The 22,965-nt window shown below is 33.3% G+C and overlaps 1 protein-coding gene across 1 annotated transcript; it reads left to right on the plus strand.

Annotated features, from left to right (window-relative positions):
• Positions 1 to 18: 18 nt before the first annotated feature.
• On the plus strand, positions 19 to 19,693 carry LOC132719627 (uncharacterized). The gene is made up of 3 exons (XM_060703429.1): positions 19 to 48; positions 1,341 to 1,428; positions 18,657 to 19,693. The coding sequence occupies exons 1-3, from the start codon at positions 19 to 21 to the stop codon at positions 19,691 to 19,693; spliced, it is 1,155 nt and encodes a 384-aa protein (XP_060559412.1).
• The last annotated feature ends 3,272 nt before the right edge of the window (positions 19,694 to 22,965 follow it).

A 22,965-nucleotide genomic window follows, 5' to 3' on the forward strand; every position in this document is an offset into this window, starting at 1 on the left:
GTGATGACAGGAGGAAAAATGGAAACTAAAAGAGAGGGAGTTTTAAAAGTAAGTAATTTTCTTACGTTGAAAATTGGCATATTTTGAGATAAGTCGGTCACAAATCAAAAGTAGAATAAACAGTTTCTTTTGATACAAACGCCAAATCAGTAAAAGAAGTAAAGAACAGAACATATTCAAAAAAATAATCGGTGTCTATGAATGCAAAGTTTTAGCTTTTTTAGTATTACAAAAGTCCATGATTTGTTGGTTAAGAAATCAGATTTTATTAAATGTTTGTGAAAAGTAATTTCTTTTATAAATTTCTGATTTTCAAATTGAAAACTATAAACTCGACAGAAACATGGAATTTTTATCTCTCTCCCTAAGAGAAAGAAAAAGGTTTAACAAATATATCAAAGAAGGTACCAACTACATTGAAGGTTGCTTATCTTTGTAATGGATAATGGCATACATATATCTTTTGGCAAACTTCCACTTAAATATATGGTAAATTTCAAATATATTTCACAGGAATATGAAAAGTCTTTCAGTACCCCTCACTAAATGCACAATCTTTCAGTACCCCTCACTGAAAAGAATTTCAATGATGTTAGGCTTATGTACCAGTAGATAACATTAGACAAGAAAAGACTTAAATATAAAATTCTGAAAACCATCTGCTTAAAATTGCCACTTATCTTCAATAAGGCCTATAAAAGCGTTATACTTACGAAAAACAGCATTAACTATTCTTAGATTAACACTGCGAAAGACTTAGATATTTGGTTAGTTACAGTAACTTCATTCAACATGTCAAATAAATTATGTTCCAAAGGTCGTTATTGCTCCTTTCCCGGAGATCGTTTATGTAGCTTATCTAATTATCTTTTAGTATTCATATGACAAAAGCAACGGTCTTTGGCATATATCAGTATAGATCTTAATATTGATATTTGAATTAAAGCATGTTCCGGACACAATTTATAAATGTATTTCCTTTCTGTTTAAAAATTGTATTTGATAACTATAAATTACTTACAACTTTATTACCAACTAATGCATTCGGGCATATATTGCCACGCCTAAGAGATGCTTTTGTTATTGTTGACATCATATGTAGAGTAAAAACAACCTAATTAAATGTAAATCTGGAAACAAAGTGATAAGTTTAAAATGGAAATCATGCATGACACATATCACACCCTCTTACACCGGCTTTAGCAGTATTTATTTAGCACCAATGAAACATTGTGAATCAAAAACATCGAAGAACACGCAAAATATAGAAAAACTAAGATGAAATTATCTCTGTGATATATGAAAAATAGCTTGACATGTTTATCTTACGTTATTTTCAGAGAACACTGTCAAAGAACGTGCTTGGGAAACAAGACACGGAACCTCATGTGTTACGCAAAACTGTAGATAACGACAGGGAGAAACAAGGCAATTACGTTTTTTTTTAACAATTCTTAGAAAAGATGAAACTTAAACCATATGAGCTTGTTGTGAAAATTGACCGTTTTCATTGAAAAGCATACTGTTACAAGTTCAAACTACTAAAAAACTATGATGCTTCAATACTGATGAAACTTGGCACAAATGTTAACTGGACCATAGCCCCTGTAACAATATTCTCAATCGTGAATTTCCTGTTACTATGGCAACGGGGGACGTCTCAAAATTGCGAAAAATTACTATTTTGCATTGTTTTTCTTCCATCAAAACTGATTTCAAAGGCTTTTCAGCGCCGGTTTCTAGTTACCGTAAAATCGAATTTAGGACATTTCTAGCCTCTCACATGTTCAAAATGTTCTTGGCAAAGAACCGGACTACCGCCCTCTTCAAATCCCCTAAACAGAAGGGTGCAGATCCTACTTCTGGCAACCCCCTGATGTACCATTTTGATGGGAGGCGGCGCCGAAAAAGTGGTCACTTTATTAACAACATTTCTCAAACGTAAAACAGTGTTTAGGGCCTAAATAGGGCATTTTTTTCACTGAGGCCTCATAAAGGTGGGGGTCAAAAAGCCGTCAAATCACGTGTATATGAGGTAAACTGTTAACAAAAAATGATGAAAAAACCTTGGAATTACCCAAAATCGAGTTTTTACATGTAAACAGAAATTGTTGTTTTGTGATATTGTTTAGTTTTTTAATTAACACAAAATGATGAAAAACCTTGAAATTACCCAAAACCTTTTTTCATGTTAACACGTGCCCTTACACCTAATTTTGGTGAAAAAGTTATTGTTTTGTGACATTTGTAATGTTTTGAATTAACCTTTTACCCCACCAGCTTATTGTGAAAAATGGCCGTTTTCATTTAAAAGCATCTAGTTACAAGTTCAAACTGCTATGAAACAATGAAAAATGGTTTAATACTGGTGAAACTTGGCAAAATGTTGACAGGACCATAGCCTCGGTAACAACATTCTCAATCGTAAATTTCATGTTACCATGGCAACGGAGGACGTCTCAAAATTGCTAAAATAAGTATTTTGCATTGTTTTAACAACCTTTTTCAAACAAAAAAGAGTCCTAAATAGGATTTTTTTCACTGTTTGAGGCCTCAAATGGTAGACGGGGGGGGGGGGACAAAAAGCCGTCAAAACACATCTATATGAGGTAAAAAATTAACAGAAAATGATGAAAAACCTTAGAATTACCCAAGTACTATTTTCTCCATGTTAACACGTGCCCTTTCACCTAATTATGGTGAAAAAATTGTGTTTTGTCACATTTTTAATTTCTTTAAATACACAGTAAATGATCAAAAGCTTTGGAATTACCCCAAAACTAGTTTTTTATCATGTTAACACTTGCCCTTACACATAATTATGGTGAACAATTTGTGTTTTGTGACATTTTTTACTTTTTTTAATTAACAAAAATGATGAAAAACCTTTGAATTACCCAAAACCTACTTTTTCCATGTGCGCTAACACCTCATTTTGGTACAAAATGTTGTTTTGTGATATTTGTATTTTTTTTAATTAACCCATTGCACGATATACAGGCCTTTTAACGCTTTTTTCATTCTCCTTTTCTGTTGACTGAAATGGTTAAAATGTCTTATTTAGGCCCCCAACTCTTGTTTTTGTTTAAGAAATGTTGCTTAAAAAGTTTTTCGGCGCGCCCCCTATTCAAAAGATACATCAGGTGGTTGCCAGAAGGGAAATGTGCCCCCTTCTGTTTAGGGGTTTGAAGGGTGGCAGTCCCCCTCATCGCGAAGAAAGTCTTGGACTTGTGAGAGGCTAAAATGACCCCAGATCGATCACAAGGTAAATTAACCAACGCTGAAAAGCCTTTGACACTATCTCAATCCATTTAGAAGTTGCAGCACTTTGAAATCAATTTTGATGGAAAAAATCAATGCAAAATAGTGATTTTGGCCCCTCGTTGCCATGGTAACAGGAAATTTAAGACTTAGCACGTTGTTACAAAGGCAATGGTCCAGTCAACATTTGTCCCAAGTTTGATTAGTATTGAAGCAGGATTTTTTAATAGTTTTATAGCAATTTGAACTTGTAACGGAGACTTTTCAATGAAAACAACCATTTTTAACAAAATGCTCATGCAGTAATGGGTTAACAAAAAAATGATGAAAAACCTTGGAATTACCCAAAAACTAGTTTTTCGAATTGAACACGTGCACTTACACCTTATTTTTGTTAAAATTGTTGTTTTGTGACATATTTTAATTAATATGAAATGATGAAAAACCTTGGAATTACCCCAAAACTAGTTTTTTCCATGTTAGTTAACAAAATTGATAAACAACCTTGGAATTACCGAAAAACTAGTTTTTCGAAGTAAACACCAGCCCTTACACCTAATTTTGGTTAAAATTGTTGTTTTGGGACATTGTTTTTTTCTTAACAAAAATTGATTAAAAACCTTAGAATTACACAAATACTAGTTTTTCCATGTAAAAACGTGTCCTTACACCTAATTTGGTGAAAATTGTTGTTTTGACATTTTTTCTTAATTAACAAAAAAATGATGAAAACCTTGCAATTACCCCGAAACTAGTTTTTCCATGTTAAGATGTGCTCTTATACCTAATTTTGGTGAAAATTGTTATTTTGGGACATTTTTTTGTAATATACAACAAATGATGAAAAACCTTTTCATTACCAAAAAACTAGTTTTTCCTTGTTAACACTTGCCCTTACACGTAATTTTGGAGAAAAATTGTTGTTTTGTGAAATTTTCTATTTTTTTTAATTAACAAAAATGAAGAAAAATCCTTGGAATTACACAAAATCTAGTATTTCCATGTTTATTCGTTACCTTACACCTAATTTTGGTGAAAAATTGTCTTTTTGTGACATTTATTACTTTTTAATTAACAAAAAATGATGAAAAGCCTTGGAATTACCCAAAAAATAGCTTTTCCATGTTAACACGTGCCCTTTCACCTAATTTTGGTGAAAACTTGTTGTTTTGTGACATTTTTAATGTTTTTCATTATAATTTTACCCCATGGGCTTATTGTGAAAATTGGCCGTTTTCATTGAAAGCCTCTTGTTACAATTTCAATCTGCCATGAAACTATGTTACCATGGCAACGGGGGACGTTTCATAATTGCAAACAAATCTGTATTTTGCATTGCTTTTCATTCAAAACTGATTTCAAAGTGCTTCAATTTCTCAATAGATATGGTAAAAGGCTTTTCAGCGATGGTTAATAGCTACGCTACGATCGACCTTAGGCCATTTTTAGCCTGTTACATGTGGCGATGAGCAGGACTTTCCCCCCGCCTTCAAACCTCCCAAACAGAAGGGGGCACATCCCCCTTCTGACAACCCTGTGATAAACCATCTTGATGCCAGGCGGCGCCGAAAAAGTGGTAGCTTTTTAACAACATTTCACTGTGTCAAGGGGGGGGGGGCAAGAAAGCCTTCCAAACTCGTCTACATGAGGTTAAAAGTTAACAAAAAAATGATGAAAACCCTTTGAATAACCCAAAAACTAGTTTTTCCATGTTAACACGTGCCCTTACACCTAATTTTGGTTAAAAATTCTGGTTTTGTGACATTTATAATGTTTTTAATGTTTATAATAACATTTTACCCTGTAAAAAAATTGCCGTCTTCATTTAAAATATGATAAACAAGATCAACAAGGAAAGGCGGCGTTCAATGAACGCAACCCCCATATGACCAAGCAACAAGAACCAATGGCAAGGAGCCCAGGCGGACCCCAAACAAAAACAGGACAGGGCAAAGACAGAGGACGGACAGGTTAATCATTAAATGATAAATAATTTGTAACTGATTAGGAATTCAAAGAAAAGAATAATAGGCCCACAAAGGGGAAGGGGACAGGAGACCAGGGAAATTGGTTTAATCAAAGAAATAAAAACTAGAGGCAATGGGGAAGATACTTACCGTAGACGAGAAAACAACAAGGGACACAAGCAAAAGTGTCACCAAAACAGTATGAAACAACATAGACATACATCTGAGGAACACAGTGGGGCGCCGCCTTTGAACGGTCAGCAGCATAATAATGACTGCTGGGGAGTTTAAACCGGTTAATGGTGCACAAAACCTCGCTCTTAGCCCCACCATGTTCCTATAAACGAGACAGTGTAAATAAAATGAATCCCCGCCAAGTGAAATTCTAACAGTTGTCATGGTTACAAAAGGTTAAATTAGTAAAACACTAAAATGATCATGTAGAAACATATAAAAATAAACCCGATGACCATAACAAAAGTACTCAATGTCCTAAAGGAAGACAGAGCAACAAGAAAATCACCTACAAGGGCCCGACGAAGCAAGGCAGAAGACGAACATTAAGACAATTCAGTCCCAAAGGGCTTTACGAACTATCCATCATAGAGTCTCCCACTTGGTCCGTCAGATGCAATCAAAAGAGGAAAGCGTAGTGTCCAACTGTAAAAGGGTTGAACACTAAACATGCAGTATTTCTTAAAATAGTAGGGTCATAACCTCTTTTAATAAAACGTTTAATGATTTTAGTAAAACAGCAGAAAAATTACCATGACCCAAAATCTTACGAAGTTTGTAAATCACATCGCCATAAAAACCAGGCTGGCTAATCCCTTGTCGCAGAAGAGTTTTTAAATCACTATTGAATTTCGATTTTAAATCAAAGTTACGATTGTAAAATTTAGTAAAATATTTCCGTAATTTATGATAGCGGTAGCCCTGTTTTAGAAGCTGGTTGGTAATAAAAATATTCCGCTCGTTGAAATCCTTAACGTTGCTACAAGCTCTAGCGAATCTAATTAACTGAGAAACATAAACCCCGTAAGATGTTGCATGGGGTACGTCTCCATCTAAATGTGGATAATTAACTATGCAAAAGTCAAAGTCATCTCTTTTATCATAGATTTTCGTGTGAATAGAATTGTTGTTGATAGTAATATGAAGATCCAAAAAGCCTCCCGTTACAAGTTCAAACTGCTATGAAACTATATAAAATGCGTCTTTACTGATGAAACTTGGCACAAATGTTGACTGGACCATAGCCTCTGTAACAACATTCTCAGTAACAAATTTCCTGTTACCGTGGCAACGGGGGACGTCTTAAAATTTAGAAAAAATCACTATTTTGCATTTTATTCCCATCAAAACTGAATTCAAAGTGCTGCAATTTCTCAAAAGATAGAGTAAAAGTTTTTGCAGCGATGGTTACTTGCTACGCTAAGATCGACATTAAGCCATTTTTATCCTGTCACATGTCCAAAACTTTCTTGGCGATGAACATGGTTACTGCCCTCTTTTCATTAAAAAGCCTCCTGTTACAAGTTCAAAATGCTATGAAACTTTAAAAAATGCTTCATTAGTGATGCAACTTGACACAAATGTTGCCAGGACGATTGCCTCTGTAACAGCGTTCTCAATTATAAATTTCTTGTTACCATTGCAACGGGGACGTTTCAAAATTGCAATAGAAATCTGTATTTTGCATTGTTTTTTTTCCTTTAAACTGATTTCAAAGTTCTTCAATTTCTCTATAGATAGAGTAAAAGGCTTTTTAGCAATGGTTACTAGGTACGCTTAGATCGACCTGAAGCCTTTTTAGCCTGTCACATGTCCAATTTTTTCTTGGCGATGAGCAGGACTAACCCCCCACCCTTCAAACCCCCAAAACAGAAGGGGGGCATATTGTCCATGTTAACATGTGTCCTTCACCTAATTTTGGTGAAAAATTCTTGTTTTGTGACTTTTTGAATTTTTTAATTAACATTTTACGCCATGAGCTTTTTGTAAAAAAATGGCCGTTTTCATTGACAAGCCGGAGTTACAAGTTCAAACTAATATGAAACTATTAAAATGCTTCAATACTGATGAAACTTGTCACAAATGTTAACCGGACCATAGTCTCTGTTACAGCTTGCTCATTGGTAAAATTTCTGTTACCATGGCAAACGAAGGTGCGTCTCAAAATCGCAAAAATAAATCTCTATTTTGCATTGTGTTTTTCCATCAAAACTTATTTCAAAGTGCTGCAATTTCTCAAGAAATTGCGATAGAGTGAAGGCTATTCAGCAATGGTAACTAGTTACCCTAAGATCGACCCGAGGCATTTTGAGCCTGTCACATGTCCAAAATTTTCTTGGCGATGAGCAGGTCTATCACCCCCTTCAACTCCCCCCTCCAAACAAAAGGGCCACCCCTTTCTGGCAACCCCCTGATGTACTATTTTAATTGTAGGTGGCGCCGAACAAGTGGTCACTTTTAAACAACATTTCTAAAACGAAAAATAGTGTCCGAGACCTAAATGAGGTATTTTTCCACTGTTTGAGGCCTCAAAAAAAAGGGGGGGGGGTCGCAAAAAGCCGTCAAAACACGCTTGTATGAGGTAAAAAGTTATCGAAAAAACTTGGAATTACTAAAAAACTAGTTCTTCCATGTTTACACGTGCCCTTAAACCAATGTTTGTAAAAAGTTGTTTTTTGTGACAGTTTTTATTTTTTTTAATTAACAAAAATGATGAAAACCCTTGGAATTACCCAAAAACAAGTTTTTCCATGTTAACACGACACATGGTCAAAAAACGTTTTTCTGTGAAATTTTTTATTTTTTTAATTAACCAAAAAATGATGAAAAACCTTGGTTTTACCCAAAAAATAGCTTTTCCATGTTAACACGTGCCCTTACACCTAATTTTGGTGAAAAATTGTTGTTTTGTGACATTTTTTTTAAATGAATAAAAAATGATAAGTAATCTTGGAATTACCCCAAAAATTAGTTTTTCCATTTTAACACGTACGCCTATTTTGGTGAAAAATTGTTGTTTTGTGACAATTTTTATTTCTTTATTTAACAAAAAAATGATAAAAAATTCCTTGGAATTACCCAAAAAATTAGCCTTTCCATGTTAACACGTACCCTAATTTTGGTGAAAAACTGTTGTTTTGTGACATTTTTTATTTTTTTAATTAACCGTTTACTCTGTGAGCTTCAAACTGCTATGATACTATGAAAACTGCTTCATTACTAATTAAACGTGTCACGAATGTTAATTGGACCAAAGCCTCTGTAACAGCTTGCTCAATCGTAAATTTCCTGTTACCATGGCAACGGGGTAACGTCTCAAAATACGAACATTCACTATTTTGCATTGTTTCTTCCATCAAAACTGATTTTAAAGTGCTGAAATTTCTCAATGAATTGAAATGGAGTAAAAGGCTTTTCAACGTCGGTAACTAGTTACCCCTAGGATCGAATTATTTCATTTTAAGCCTGTCACATGTCCAAAATTTTCTTGGCGATGAGCAGGTCTACCACCCCTTCACCCCCCCCCCCAACAGAAGAGGGACATCCCCCTTCTGGAAACACCCTGATGTACCATTTTGATAGGAGGCGGCGCCGAAAAAGTGGTCACATTTTTAAACAACATTTCTCAAACGAAAAACAGTGTTTGGGGCCTAAATAGGGATTTTTTTCACTGTTTGAGGTCTAAAAAAGGAGATGGGGGTGGCTGTTAAAACACGTCTTTATGAGGTAAAAGGTATTTCCTAATTATTAACATAAAGGCTTTAACGGAATATAGAAGGTTTAAATTTTAATTTATATCTTAGTCATTATCACTTTCATAAATAAAATATAAGATACAATAAAAGGAAATGACAAACAAGGACACCGAACACTTACCCAAAAAAGTCACAAATCAAAACAGGACCACAGGTTAGGCTTTCCTTTGACTCCTTCAAAATAAAAAATAATCATTATTTATTATTACAATTGTTGCATTTTTGTGTGACATCAAGCAATTAAAAAAAAATTGTCGAAAATTGAGGAAAAATCAATATCTATAATATCTGCAGAAGAAAAAGATACTGAAAATAAGGAAAGGGAATATATTATATAGGATGATGTTGAATAGAAAATGATCTGTTTGAATATGTAAAATATCACTACTACAGATATATTTAAAATATATGACACTTTATTTGTCCATTTTAGCTACTTACAATAAACTTAAGTACTTTTGTTAATTTTCAAGCTCAATGCTGCTTTAATTTTTTTCGCGTGAGTAATTTCTAAGGACCCGTCTGGGTTACCCCGTTTATTATGCTCCCCAAAGGGAGAGCTTATAGTGGCCACCTTGTCCGTCTGTACGTCCGCCCGTCTGTCCGTCCGTTGTCTTGTCCGGAGCATAACTTGAAAACCCTTAGAGATAATTTGTTTAAACTTCATACAGTGGTAGAGGGCATTGAGATGGAGTGCAGTGTCAAAGAATCATAACTCTTTCTATGCCTAATTTTGGAGTTATTGTCCTTTGTTATTTTAACACTTTGAACTTTGTCCGGAATATTACTTGAAAACCTTTGAAGATAATCTGTTTAAACTTCATACAATGGGAGAGGACATTGAGGGGGAGTGCAGTGTCAAAGAACCATAACTCTAGTTTGCCCTGTTTTTGAATTATCTCCCCTTTTAGAAAAATCTTGTCCGGGACAGAAACTCTAAAACTATAAGAGAAATCAACATGAAACTTTGTAGGTAAATAGATCTCGATGGGTAGATGTGCCGTGCACAAGAACCATAACTCTTTTTTGCCTAATTTTGGAGTTATTGCCCTTTGTTAATTTTAACACTTGGATTTTTGTCCGGAACATAACTCTAAAAACTGCAAGAGATATCAACATAAAACATTGTAGGTAGATATATCTCATTGAGTAGAAGTGCAGTGCAGAAGAACCATAACTCTGTTAAGCCTCATTTTTTTGATTATCTCCCCTTTTAGAAAAATCTTGTCCAGAACATAGCTGTAAAACTATAAGAGATATCAACATAAAACTTTGTAGGTAGATATATCTCTATGGGTAGATGTGCAATGCACAAGAATCATAACTCTACCTAATTTTGGAGTTATTGCCCTTTGTTTATTTTTACTTTTTGAACTTTGTCTTGGATATTACTCTAAAATTATAAGAGATATCAACATGAAACTTTGTTGGTAGATCTCATTGAGTAAAAGTGCAGAACAAAAAACCATAACTCTGTTTTTCCCAATTTTTTAATTGTCTCCCCTTGTCCAGGAAATAACTCTAAAACATTAAGAGATATCAACATGAAACTTTGTAGGTAGATAGATCTCAATGGGTAGATGTGCAGCGCACAAGAACATGAACTCCCCCTTGCCAAATTTTGTAGTTATTGCCCTTTGTTCATTTTTACATTTTGAACTTTGTCCGGGACATCACTCGGTAACCATAAGAGTTATCAACAAGAAACTTTGTAGGTTGATAGATCGCATTGATTAAAAGTGCCGTGCAAAGAGCAATTACTCTGCCTTGCCTAATTTTGGAATTATTTCACTTTGAACATTTTCCAGGGACATAACTCTGAAACTACAAGACGTGTACTTTCCTGTGTCCAAAACCTATTCGGGGAGCATCAATCGGCTTAAACCGGGCTCTTGTTTACCCCGTAATAGGTGTGAGGGTGTTATATCTTTAATATACAATGTATATATTACATAATAATTGAATTAATCTAATTGATATCAAACACACACACAATATATAGATGTACATAAATATAAACATACAGTCATATAATAAACACTTCTATTTTAAAATAAAATATTTTACAATCAAAACTACTACTTTCTATTAAACAATTAGTGTATCTGTTACGAGGTAAAGTTTTTCTAAATTTTACTTATTTAGTATAGTTGAAACAATTAAAGATCTTAGAAATGCACATCTATTTTCATCTTCTGTCACATTTGTATTTATATGGATATTTCATGCTTATTTCAAACTATTTTTTAAAACCAATACATGTATGCAAGATGTATTTTCTTTTAGACAAATTATTATATCTTTTCAATACTAAAAAAATCCAATACATGTATGTCATAATTAAAATCGTATATGAATGATTTACAACAGAGAACATCATCAAAACTATATAAGTTCCCTCTCAGATATTGAAATAGGTAATATTGAATTGTCTGATATTCCCAAAATAAATGTAAAAGTGTTTCTTTACAGTATTTACAAAATGTACATACTATTTTTGTCAATAATTTTCATTTTAAACAAAAGTTCTATGAATAATTCTTGGTTGGAACCATTGAATAGATACATCTTTAAAACATTTGAAAAAATAACTACTAGTATATTAATGATACATGCCGATTAATATTATTGTCTTGAAAACATTGGTTCCTCCTTTCTTGCCTTGTTGGTACATCTGAAGTTTTAGCTATAATTTCATAAACACATGTCTTATCGTTATTCATAGTTAAAATAGGTTTAAAATAATAGCTTATTATAGGGTATTGAACATTAAGCAAATTGTTACTAATCAAAATATTAAACTTTAGTATGTACAATTTTATTGCCTATAAACCATGATGTTGTAAAAAATCACAGATTTGTATGTGACCTGTTTTCAAAACATATCAAATCTACAAAATTACCCATTACATTTAGAATATCTTGAACAAATCTTTTTCCTTTATTATACAATGCAAAACAGGAATCATTGTACAAAAGTTTTCCAAGTCTTTTCGACACTTTATATATAAAAGCCACAACAAATTAAAACATTTTCAAAAACATTAAAAAATTACCTATACAGGGAAAGACACAGTTATGATGTAAGAGCAATAATTTAATTGCCAATAAGAAATAAACACTTACTGACACTTAGTGTTTTCACACCTGTATAGATAAAAAGCTGGTGACCATGAATTGGTAATTGAACATGTCACTTGTTGGGAGTATATTTTAGTTCACATTATAATACACAGAAAGTTGACACTTTAATTGCAGTCCGGTTTTCAGAGGATTTTTGTATACATGTTTAGCATTAGTAGCCATACAAAATCGTCCGGTTTTCGGAATTCAGAGGTTCCGGTTTTTAGAGGAATTTTTTCAATGAACTTATAAGGAAAAAATACGGGACTTTGAAAATCGTCCGGTTTTCAGAGGATTCCGGTTTTTAGAGGGTCCGGTTTTCAGAGTTTTTACTGTATCCAATGTCGGAATTTCCTGCTACAAAGTTGTGATTGTACAAAGTGGCATATGTGATATTTGCTACAACGTTTAGCTACAAACACTATATAAGCTATTGAAACAACCTCTAAGAAAGCATTTGTTATCTTATTAGTATTCAAATTACAAAACAGTTGTCCATTGTTAAAATCTTTATCAATATTAAATACTGTATTTACTAGCTTATAACACTAATAATACTTTTGCTACTACTTACAAATTTTTTAAACCATTTCATCTTTGAAGTATGTATATAACTTAAAATATCGACCATTTTTCAACCACATTCTTTGTAAGTTTAAGTTAGTATTGATTGTTTTATTTTCCCCCTCCTCCCCGTTTAAGATCATAAAATAAAATATCTTGAAATATCGCCCATTTTTAAACCACATTCTTTGTATGTTATAGTAAGAATTGATTGTTTTATTCCCCCTCCTTCCCGCCAAGGTAGAAAAAATAAGTCATTAAGTGTTTTCAAAAATACAGTATTTGGTGTTGGTAAAAAATAAAGTAATATTGACTAAATAACAACTTTTTTCCTTTTGGAGTTAATATTTCTTTCTCCAAGTTAATTATACATTTTTTTTACTTTTGGAAGTATTGCATTACATTTTTTAGTCAACATTTATTTTAAATCATCATCAAACGTTTAATCTAACTATTTAAACTCCATGTTAATTTCCATCGTGTCTTAATTGATATTGTACTTTATTTAAGAGAGCCTACCTAAATAGCCTTGGTTTTGTTGAAATTTATTTTTAATCCGGATAATTTTGTTAACTTTTTTAATAACTTTAAATCAGTATTAAGAGATTTTCTGAACAATCTAGTATCATCTGCAAATTTCCTTCTCCATCTATAATTATACCTTTAATATCCTTACATTGTCTTATTTTTACTGCTAATTTATCTGCAAATAAATGAAAGTATAGAAAAATTGGATCGCTTTGTCTACAACCTACAAACTATGAAAAAATGATAAAAAACACAATATAACACAAGTTTCACCAATTTCGATTAAATTTGCTTTCTGCCAAAAAGAATTTAAGCTTACAAACGAAATAGTCTTTAACATCGATGCATACAACAAACATCATATGAAAAAGATTGACATACTATTAATTTGTGGTAAAAATAACTTTTTTTTTCAAATGTACTCTTTATGGTTAATAACGGGAAGATAACTCCAATCTCCAAGCGTTAGTATTCGTATGGAGAAGCTTTATCAAAGCACATCGGTCAGGGATTAGATGATTGACATTTGATATAACATTTCAATTGAAAACTCAACACGAGCATCTTCTTACAGGTTATTGTCAGAGTTTGGTTTCAAAGAATACTTAAAAAAGATACATGTGGTTAATTTTCAAATTGCATTAACAAGATACCGATTGTCAGCACACAGATTAGCAATAGAAACAGGCCGATGGCACAAACCAAATAAACCTAGAAATGAAAGAAAATGTTATGTATGCAAAACTTTTGAAGACGAGTTTCATTTTTTACTGGCGTGTAGTGTATATAAAAACTTAAGAATAAAATACATTGACAGACAGTTTTGGAAATATCCTAATAATAATGAAATTTATTGAAATTATGAAAACATGAAATTAATATACACCTAAGCAACTAGCAACTTTGTATTTAAAGCTTTCGAATTGATACATCAGATATTATTTCAAACCTTACTTTTCTCCTTACCATGTTATTTTTCCCTCTGTTTTCTTTATAGCCTGCATATATGCATGTTAAAATTGTAACGTTTATTTGCTGTTTGAAAACCCATCATTGGATTATTGTTTTGAAAATTGTATAAGAGTATTGTACTATATTAACTCATGTGTTGTAACCTTTTGTTTAATAAACTCTCTCTCTCTCTCTCTCTCTCTCTCTCTCAGTATGTGATCGATTTTCAATGTGTACAAAAAAATATAAGTTTGCGAAAAGTAAAATTTTTACAGAATACATATCTTATAAAGCGGAGGAACAGTGTAAGCCCCCCCCCCCAACTAAAAAAATAAATTAATAAACAACAACAACAACAACAACAACAACAAAAAGCAACAACAACAACAACAACAACAACAAAAGCAATGTATGTATAAACTGCGCTCTATAGCACTCAAATCTTTTATTTCAGATGCCGCAGAGAATCAAGTTCCAGGCGCTCGAATATTAAAGGTAATTTCAAAACACTTTTAACACTTTAAATTGTCTTTTTATAAGTAACAGATACAGATACAAGTGTTGTTTTAAATTTTGTATACTTAGGTTAATTTATTGTTTTGGTGCCCGTCTCAAACAAGTTTAAGAACTATTTTAAGATAAACATAACATCTTGATACCACATGATGTGCAATCTTGAAGAGCATTAGGAAAACATATTCCATTGCACAAACAATAGAACAACTTATCGAATGTAATTGTATTATTTAATGGGAGTATATCATATTTTTTTCTTTATTTTGCTTTTTATTCAACGAAAAATTGTGATTTCCAAGTTTCAGCCATTTGATATAAAATGTTACATGAACACTGTCTATTAAATATTAAACTATGGAATCAGGAGGGGGATATTGTTTTGGCGTGGTTTGACCGTCCTTCTGTCCGTCCGCTCTCACGGGGCGGTAATAATGTGGCTATAGACAATAGGTAACTGTCCTTTTTCTTTAAAGTCGTTCATTCTGTAATGCTTTTATGTGGCTATTTTCTTTTGTGCGGCTAAAAAGAACAACTGAGAGAACACTAGAGTAGCCACATAATCACTGTCCCGTGAGAACGTCCGTCCTCCCGTTCGTCCATCCGTCCGTCCAAATTTCGTTTCCGAGCTAGTTCTCTGCAACTACTGACTGGAATTCAACGAACATTTATGGGAACCATCAATACCAAGGAGATGCACATATTTTAGCCTTGTTCCTGTCAGGTTCTTCAACATAGAGTAATGGCCTTTGATAAGTAATGCAGTATGCATATAGAGCAATAGTCGTTTCCGCGCTACTTCTCTGCAACAAGTGGCTGAAATTCAACGAAACTTTATTGGAATCTTTGATATTAAGAGGAGATGCTCATATCATCGCATTGTTTCGGTCAGACCCTTCAACCTTGTTTAGTTATGTAGTATGAATATAGGGCAATAATCGTTTCTGTGCTATTTCTCTGCAACTTCTGGCTGGAATTCAACGAAACCTAATGGGAACTATCAATACCAAAAGGAAATGCGCATGTCATGGTCTTGTTTGTGTCAGACCATTTAACTTAGATTAATGGTCCTTAATTTGATATGCAGTATGCATGTAGAGCAATATTAGTTTCCGCGCCATTTCTCTGCAACTACTGGCTGGAATTCAATTAGACTTAATGGGAGCTATCAATACTAAGAGGAAATGCGCATATCGTGGCCTTGTACTGGTCAGACCGTTTAAGACAAAGTTATGGCCCTTGATTAGTTATGCAGTACGCATATAAAGCCGCGCTCATTCTCTGTAAGTACTGGCTGGAAATCAATGAAACTTTATAGAAGCAATCAGTACCATGGACAGATGCACATATTTTTGCCTTGTTCCGGTCAGACCCTTCAAGACAGAGTTATTGTCCTTAATTAGTTGTGCAGTATGCATATAGAGCAATATTGCTTTTTGGGAACCATTAATACGGCAAGGAAATGTGCATGCATAAAAAGTCTTATGTCTCCAGTTGTTGTGTAAGTAATAACCAGTACTAAGCGGAAAATATAAAGTCAACGAATTTGCTTGTTTTATACTTTTAATTTACAGCTATCTAACAGCAGCCCATTTAGTTTTGATAAGAGTGGTTAGTATGTTTTATTGTTGTGTATGCCCGTGTTTTCCTTCTGTTCAATTTGGAGCATTTTTCAAGTAGGGTGCTTTCAGTCTTTTTTCAGCTTCTCTGTGTCATGCAGGCTTTATAACCTATAATCTCCTTTCAAATTTCCATTTTATTTAGTTTCGCCTATGGTATTCTCCTTTAGGACACACGCATTTTTATACTTTGTGACCAATGCCGCTTTTCCTGGAATAGCACTTACGTAACACATAGAAGAGTCCATGATGACCGCAAAGGAAAAAAGCTGCAGATGTTTCAAAATTAAAAATTTTACCAGTTCATTGTAAATGTTGAATTCTTCTGAATCTTGTGTATCTTATTTGCGTTATGTTTATTTTTTCTGTATTTTCATTCACTTATTCCCCTACATTTTCTGTGTTATTTTATTTCCTCTGTTACTTGTAACTCATAAAAATACTATGATCTGATTTACAAATGTCATATTCTGTATATTCGTTTTACCTAGTGTTACAATGTACACAAGTTTGCTTCTTTAAAAAGAAGCATGCGAGAGGTATTTTTGCTGCTGTGGAAGATTTGTTTAATGCGTAAAATAATGGGAATATTTTTGCATAAAAGACACAAGGAATGGTTATAAATTACAACTATTTAACAAAAAAGAAATTATTATTATATATATATTGAATATAGTATCATAATGAAAGTTTTTTTATACATGTTTTGAAAGCTTATATGCCGGAGAATGGACTTTTTTCTTGTCGCGTTAGGGATACTTTTTCTACAAAGGGAATTAAAATTAAAATAAACGATATACGAGTAGATCTATATATTAAAAGAAGTATCAAAATTAAAGTCTCTTGCAACATTCAAGAAGTAAGTTTTCGGTATATGGAAACATTTCCTCTACAATTTCCAAAACGGGCATAAAGTATGTTAATCAAACAATTTTAAGTCCAGGGATAACATAAAAAAATGTTATGTTTATGTCATTTGATTGGAATGAACAGTGTATAAAGCTGCATTCATCCAAAAGAAAATCAAACTTGAGTAAAATTTGTACCCTTTGCGCCAAATAATCTCCGTTGCGTAGTTTTTCATACTTAAAATACAGCCGAATAGTTATGAAACTCAGACATGTTGAAAATGAAGAACTTCTTATGTATATTTCATTTTTACCATTTTTGATACCATAAACGAAATAAATAACATACAGAAGTGCCCATTTTTAACTCGACTATACGAAATAAATAGAGCTGTCATAGAATACCGAGCGTCGGAAAATTTTCAATGCATTTATTAAAAAAAAAATTTCGGGCATATTATGTTAATATAACCCTTGGCGTTCGTCCGTCCGTTAGCAATTTGGTTTCCGGAGCATAACTTAAGTTCCATTTGGTCCACAATACTCAAACTTCATAGGATGATTGTACATATAAGGTAGAAGAGCCCGATTGATTTTGGGGTCACAAGGTCAAAGGTCAAGGTCACTATTACCTTAAAACTGTAAACAGTTTCCGGATCATAACTTAAGTTCAATTTTTCCAACGATATTCAAATTTAATAGCATGATTGTCCATCTTGGGGAGAAGATCCATACTGATTTTGGGGTTACAAGATCAAAGGTCAAGGTCACTTTTACCTTCAAACTGAAATCAGTTTCCGGAGCACAAAACTTAAGTTTCATTTGGCCAACAATATTCAAACGTCATAGGATGATTATCCATATTGGGTAGAAGACTTCCTATGATTTTAGGGTCACAAGGCCAAAGGTCAAGGTCACTATTACATTAAAAATGAAAACGGTTTCCGCTCAATAGCTTAAGTATTAATTAACGTACAGCTGTAAAATTATTTTGGATGAAAAGCCAAGTCCAATACATGACCCCTATTGATTTTAGCGTCAAAAGGTCAAAGGTCAGAGTCATAATGATCTATACACTGAAAATTGTGGTTTCTGAAGCATAACTTAAGTTCCATTTGTCCCACAGTGTTCAAACTTCATAGGATGATTGTCAATATTGGGTTGAAGACCCCTATTGATTATGGGTTCACAATGTCAATGGTCAAGGTCACTGTTACTTTAAAACTTAAAATGGAGGAGTGCTTGTTGAAGGAGGTTATAATTTATTTAATTCCCGTGTCTTACAAATGCTCTATCCTTACTAAAAAAAACCAAAAAAACAACAACAACACTTTCGGGCATATAATGCTTCCGTTCGCCTAGCGATGCCCTTGTTTGATAGTTTGTCGGCTTTATGATCAAGAAGGACCCTGCCACAACCTTACAACTTGCCAACCTCTGCATTTAAGAATAATGACTTTATCAATATCTCATTTCTGATATTTTTGTACATTTTGGTATTTAACATTACAGAGAAAATCTCGGAAAATGCTAGTACAACATCCAAAATGGTAACAGGAATAATGGATCAAGAAACGCTGGATAGAATATGCAACAGGTATAATAGAAAAGACAAATTAGTTGTTCAACATTGTGAGTCGATTTGCAAAGAAATACAAAGGAGATACCCCGAATATGTTATTCACGTGTATGCTGCATACAAAAAGGAAAATGAGCGAAAAATCGTTTTTGTCGTAACTGTGATGTGGGATTTTGATCTGAAAGAGAATGACATAGGATACAGAATGATCAAAAGAAATTACGGTGATATAAGTACAGAAGGGATCGACATAAGTACTAGCAAAGAGGAGAAGGAACTGATGATAAGTGCCGAGGAACACAAAAAACTAAGTCTATGTATATCAAAATACTCAGACAAACTAATGGACCACCACAGATATCTAAATGTAATATCTGGAAGTTTTGTGAGGTCAAAAAACTATAAACCAAGCTCGCTCTGTTTAACCAAAGAAAGCTGTATGGCCTTATATGTGTATGTTAAAGGTTTTATACCCATAGAAGAGGATGCATTTCAAACAACATATGACGGTGTTTCAGTCGATATAAGAGAAGGGTTATTTTTTCCTTACGGAATGGCGACAGAGTATCATGAGAATATAAAAATGGGGTGTATGATTACAAGACATACAGGAATGTCTACTAATCTTGGAGGGACTCTTGGAGGATTCATTGACCATCCGTTGTATGGACTATGTTGTATAACATGTGCACATGCAATGATGCGGCCTGAGGAAATGAAATTCTGTGTTGAAAATAAAGGGGAAATAGCCTCGCCACATGTCTATTCTAGTGATATAGTAAACCAGCCGAAGTGTGTAGCTTATCAACATAATAAGATAGGACGCGTTGTACAAGCTATCTACAAAGAAGGTAACCATTCTGAAGCAGGTGTAGAAGTAGCTCTCATTCAAATAGAAGATAGACCACCAGTATCGGGTGAATTCCCAGAGACTACAATTAATGGTATGACAATATTCGTTATAGAATGATGAAATAATAAAATGATATATGTACGTAAGATAAAACCATTGCCAATTATGTAGGGTAAATTAAATGTGTCAGGAACGGTTATTTAATTAGAGGAGGTAACCTTTACAGAAACGATTACTTGGTCAGGGTAGATTATATGTTCAGGTAGCCGTGTCAGGGAAGTGAACTTGGTAAGGGATGGCAACTTGATCAGGGAAGGTATTTTGATCAAAGACGAAAGCTTGGTTAGAAATGATAAAATAGTCAGGAGGGGTTAACTTAGTCAGAGAAGGAAACTTGGTCACAGATTAAAGCTTGTAAGGAATGGTGACTTGATCATGGCAGGTAATTATGTCAGTAATGATAACTTTGTCAGGATGGTCAGAATGGTAAGTTTTCCAGGGAAGGTTAACTCCAATAGCTTGGCCAGTAAATGTTACTTGGACAGGGAAGACAACCTGTTTTCAGGAATGGTATTATGCTCAAGGAAGAAAATTTTGACAGCACCATCACTTGGTCAGGGAAAAGTATTGGTCAGGGAAGGAAACATGCGCAGGAAAGGTAATTTGGGGTGGTCGATCACTCAGATAGGAATTATCTGTTAGTTTTCATCTAAGATGTTCTACAAAAATTAGAAACGAGCGATTAGCGACAAGAGAATGTCTATAATTTATGTCGAACCGCCACGGGCCAAGTGAATACTAACATATTTGATGGTAGGCTTTATTAGGCTTCATTAATATTCACTTACAAATGACTATTCTACAAACGCGGTTCTATGAAGCAATTTGAAAAATAGAAGGCATCGGTGAATGGAATTTGATAAAGTTTCGACTTTTGTTATTCCATAAAACTAACACAGATAATTTTGAAAAAGTACAAGGTTGAACAAAGCTGGAAACAATTGATTATAATATTGTTTTTCCAGCAATTATTTTCTCTTTCAAGGGTAAATTTAGCGCAACAAATTTATTTCAACACAATCTTCAAAACTACTTAAGGTGTTTATTTTAATTATAACATCTTCTTCGGGATCAATTTGCATGTCACTTTCCAACTGTAGCATGGATATTGACTGAATAAATGCCTATTGTGAACTCAGGCACATCTTCGTTAAAGAGACATTATGCTCATCTGTTTCATCTTTAAGTTAAGTTGAATTAATAACATATTTCAAAGACTGGCTATTTTCATGGGAAAAGTTTATGAACTATACATGAAAATAAAATAAAGAAAGACTTCCAACAATGTTGCCTGCAACATTTTCAATTTTGCCGTGTTGTGCTTTTCTTAGGGATTCTAAATTCACTCTATTTCCAACCTTTTTTTAATCACCCAGCGTCGCCGATACTTTTCTAAATGATATATTTATCAATTTCCGTTTGTCACGTGGATTATTGATTAATGTTACATGTTGAGATATAGAATTGCACATATTAAGGGCAAAATGTATTGTCATTATTACCTCTTCATCGTCAATTTTCACTTGGATAAGTAAAATTTAATTTAAAGTTTTGCATGAAACTGTTGACACTATTCGCTTAAAACTTAATACATTTATTTGGAATAATACTGAAAGGTCATTGTCTAAGGCTCCTCACTGTGTATAAAGTTGTTGACTTAAAGCAATTTTTTTGAACTAACAAAATTCTTAATTAATGTTTTGCATGCAGTATCATTCTTTATCACATACCCGTGCTGCATTTGCGACTCTGTAAAATGATATGGCATGGCCTTGCATATATTGACTTCATAGGCGTGATGCAAACATTATGTGAATACCAGCTAAATGTTAACGTGACTCTAAAGGCTGTTCAATGAAAAAAATATATTCTTTTTCACTTAAAGCAATATTTATTTTGGGCATGCTATCAAAAATATTTTATTTTATGCTTCCGAGTGGATTAATGATTTGCACGTGAAATGAAGAGACTTCTTTTATTGATTTTCCTCATGTGGCACCTCAATCTTTTTTGCTTACAATTCCGTCATTGTCATGGCTGTTTAGAGCACTGGCGTTGCCAATAAGAATGAGTTTTTCTTTTACTAAGAAGGCGTCATTTCGTCATTATGAATGAAGGTGTAAATTCAAATGGTATTATCAGAAAATTGCTACGGATCAAATAACAATATTATCCATTGTTTTATAAACGTTAAGCATTTAGTATATGATGGAATTTGTTTTTTTAGAATATCAAAACAACACTTACGAGAAACGACAAAGGTTAAATACTTCATTTCAGGAAAAACAGAGAAGGTTCCATACTCTTTTGAAACTGGGAAGACATGTGGCGTAACAAGGTTTAGAGAAAAAGATCTGTTCAAGTTTGGATGCAAATCAGATTTAACCGTAGGTAGAATAAGAATGACACCACTTTCTGCAAGGAGCTGTCCAGAACTGTTTTGTGGTGGGTTTCGCATCAAACTTTATAATCAGCTTGAAGTAAATACTGAAAAGTTTGCTACGTATGGTGACTCCGGCTCACTTGTTTTCTGTAAGGGAATGTCAGGTCACTTTGAATGTATAGGAATGGTTGAAGGTGGAGTTTCTTATAAAACATGCGTTTTAACCCCGATCCAGTCAATACTTGCTACATTGAAAGTAAGTTCTTTGAAAAACTTTGAAACGAAATCTCGATTCGATGCAATTGAGCACAAACTTGATTCGATAAGTTCAATGCTTGAAGAGTTGGTACGAAAATCTAATGAATGAAAGTAAATATAGTAAAAATAGCTTTGAAAGGCTAATGTATATCAAAGTAATCTGCCCTTGAAAATAAGATTTAAGGCCATGATTATTGTTATCAAATCTAAGATAAAACGTTGAATAAATTCTATGATGTAGTTTCAGTCTGCTATATGCCTATGTCTGACTGTTCCAAACCCCCATAAATGTTAATGTTATTGTTAAATTACACGATACTTTGCATTTTAATTTTCCTCCTTAAATGTTCATATGTAGTTTAAACGTTTTGACGAAATATTTGTTTTCTTTGATGTGTGGCGTTATGAAATGCACATAGACATTTTTACAAGTTCTTGATATCACTATGTTGCTTAGCGTTTTTTATCTACTAGCACATATCTTAATTTTAAGCTTTGTATAAACTGAATGTATCAACGATTTAATAATTTGTATTTTGTTTGTAAGCTTAAATAAAAAATAAATGAGAACAAAAGAGAACAATGTATGAAATACACATGTTGACTTTTCAAAAGGGAATGAAAACAAGTTCTGGCTTAAAAAATGAAATAATCGTGACAAGGATTTTACATTAAGATTTTACAATAT

This window comes from Ruditapes philippinarum, unplaced genomic scaffold, assembly GCF_026571515.1.
Source record: "Ruditapes philippinarum isolate M1 unplaced genomic scaffold, ASM2657151v2 ctg2953_1_1_1_1, whole genome shotgun sequence".
NCBI lineage: Eukaryota > Metazoa > Mollusca > Bivalvia > Venerida > Veneridae > Ruditapes > Ruditapes philippinarum.

Bases quoted from the DNA above. Each gene is read 5' to 3' on its own strand.
- LOC132719627 (XM_060703429.1), top strand. From the start codon at position 19: ATGGAAACTAAAAGAGAGGGAGTTTTAAAA. The intron at 49-1,340 runs GTAAGTAATTTT...CGTTATTTTCAG, and splicing joins AAAGAGAGGGAGTTTTAAAA to AGAACACTGTCAAAGAACGT. The intron at 1,429-18,656 runs GCAATTACGTTT...TTAACATTACAG, and splicing joins TAACGACAGGGAGAAACAAG to AGAAAATCTCGGAAAATGCT.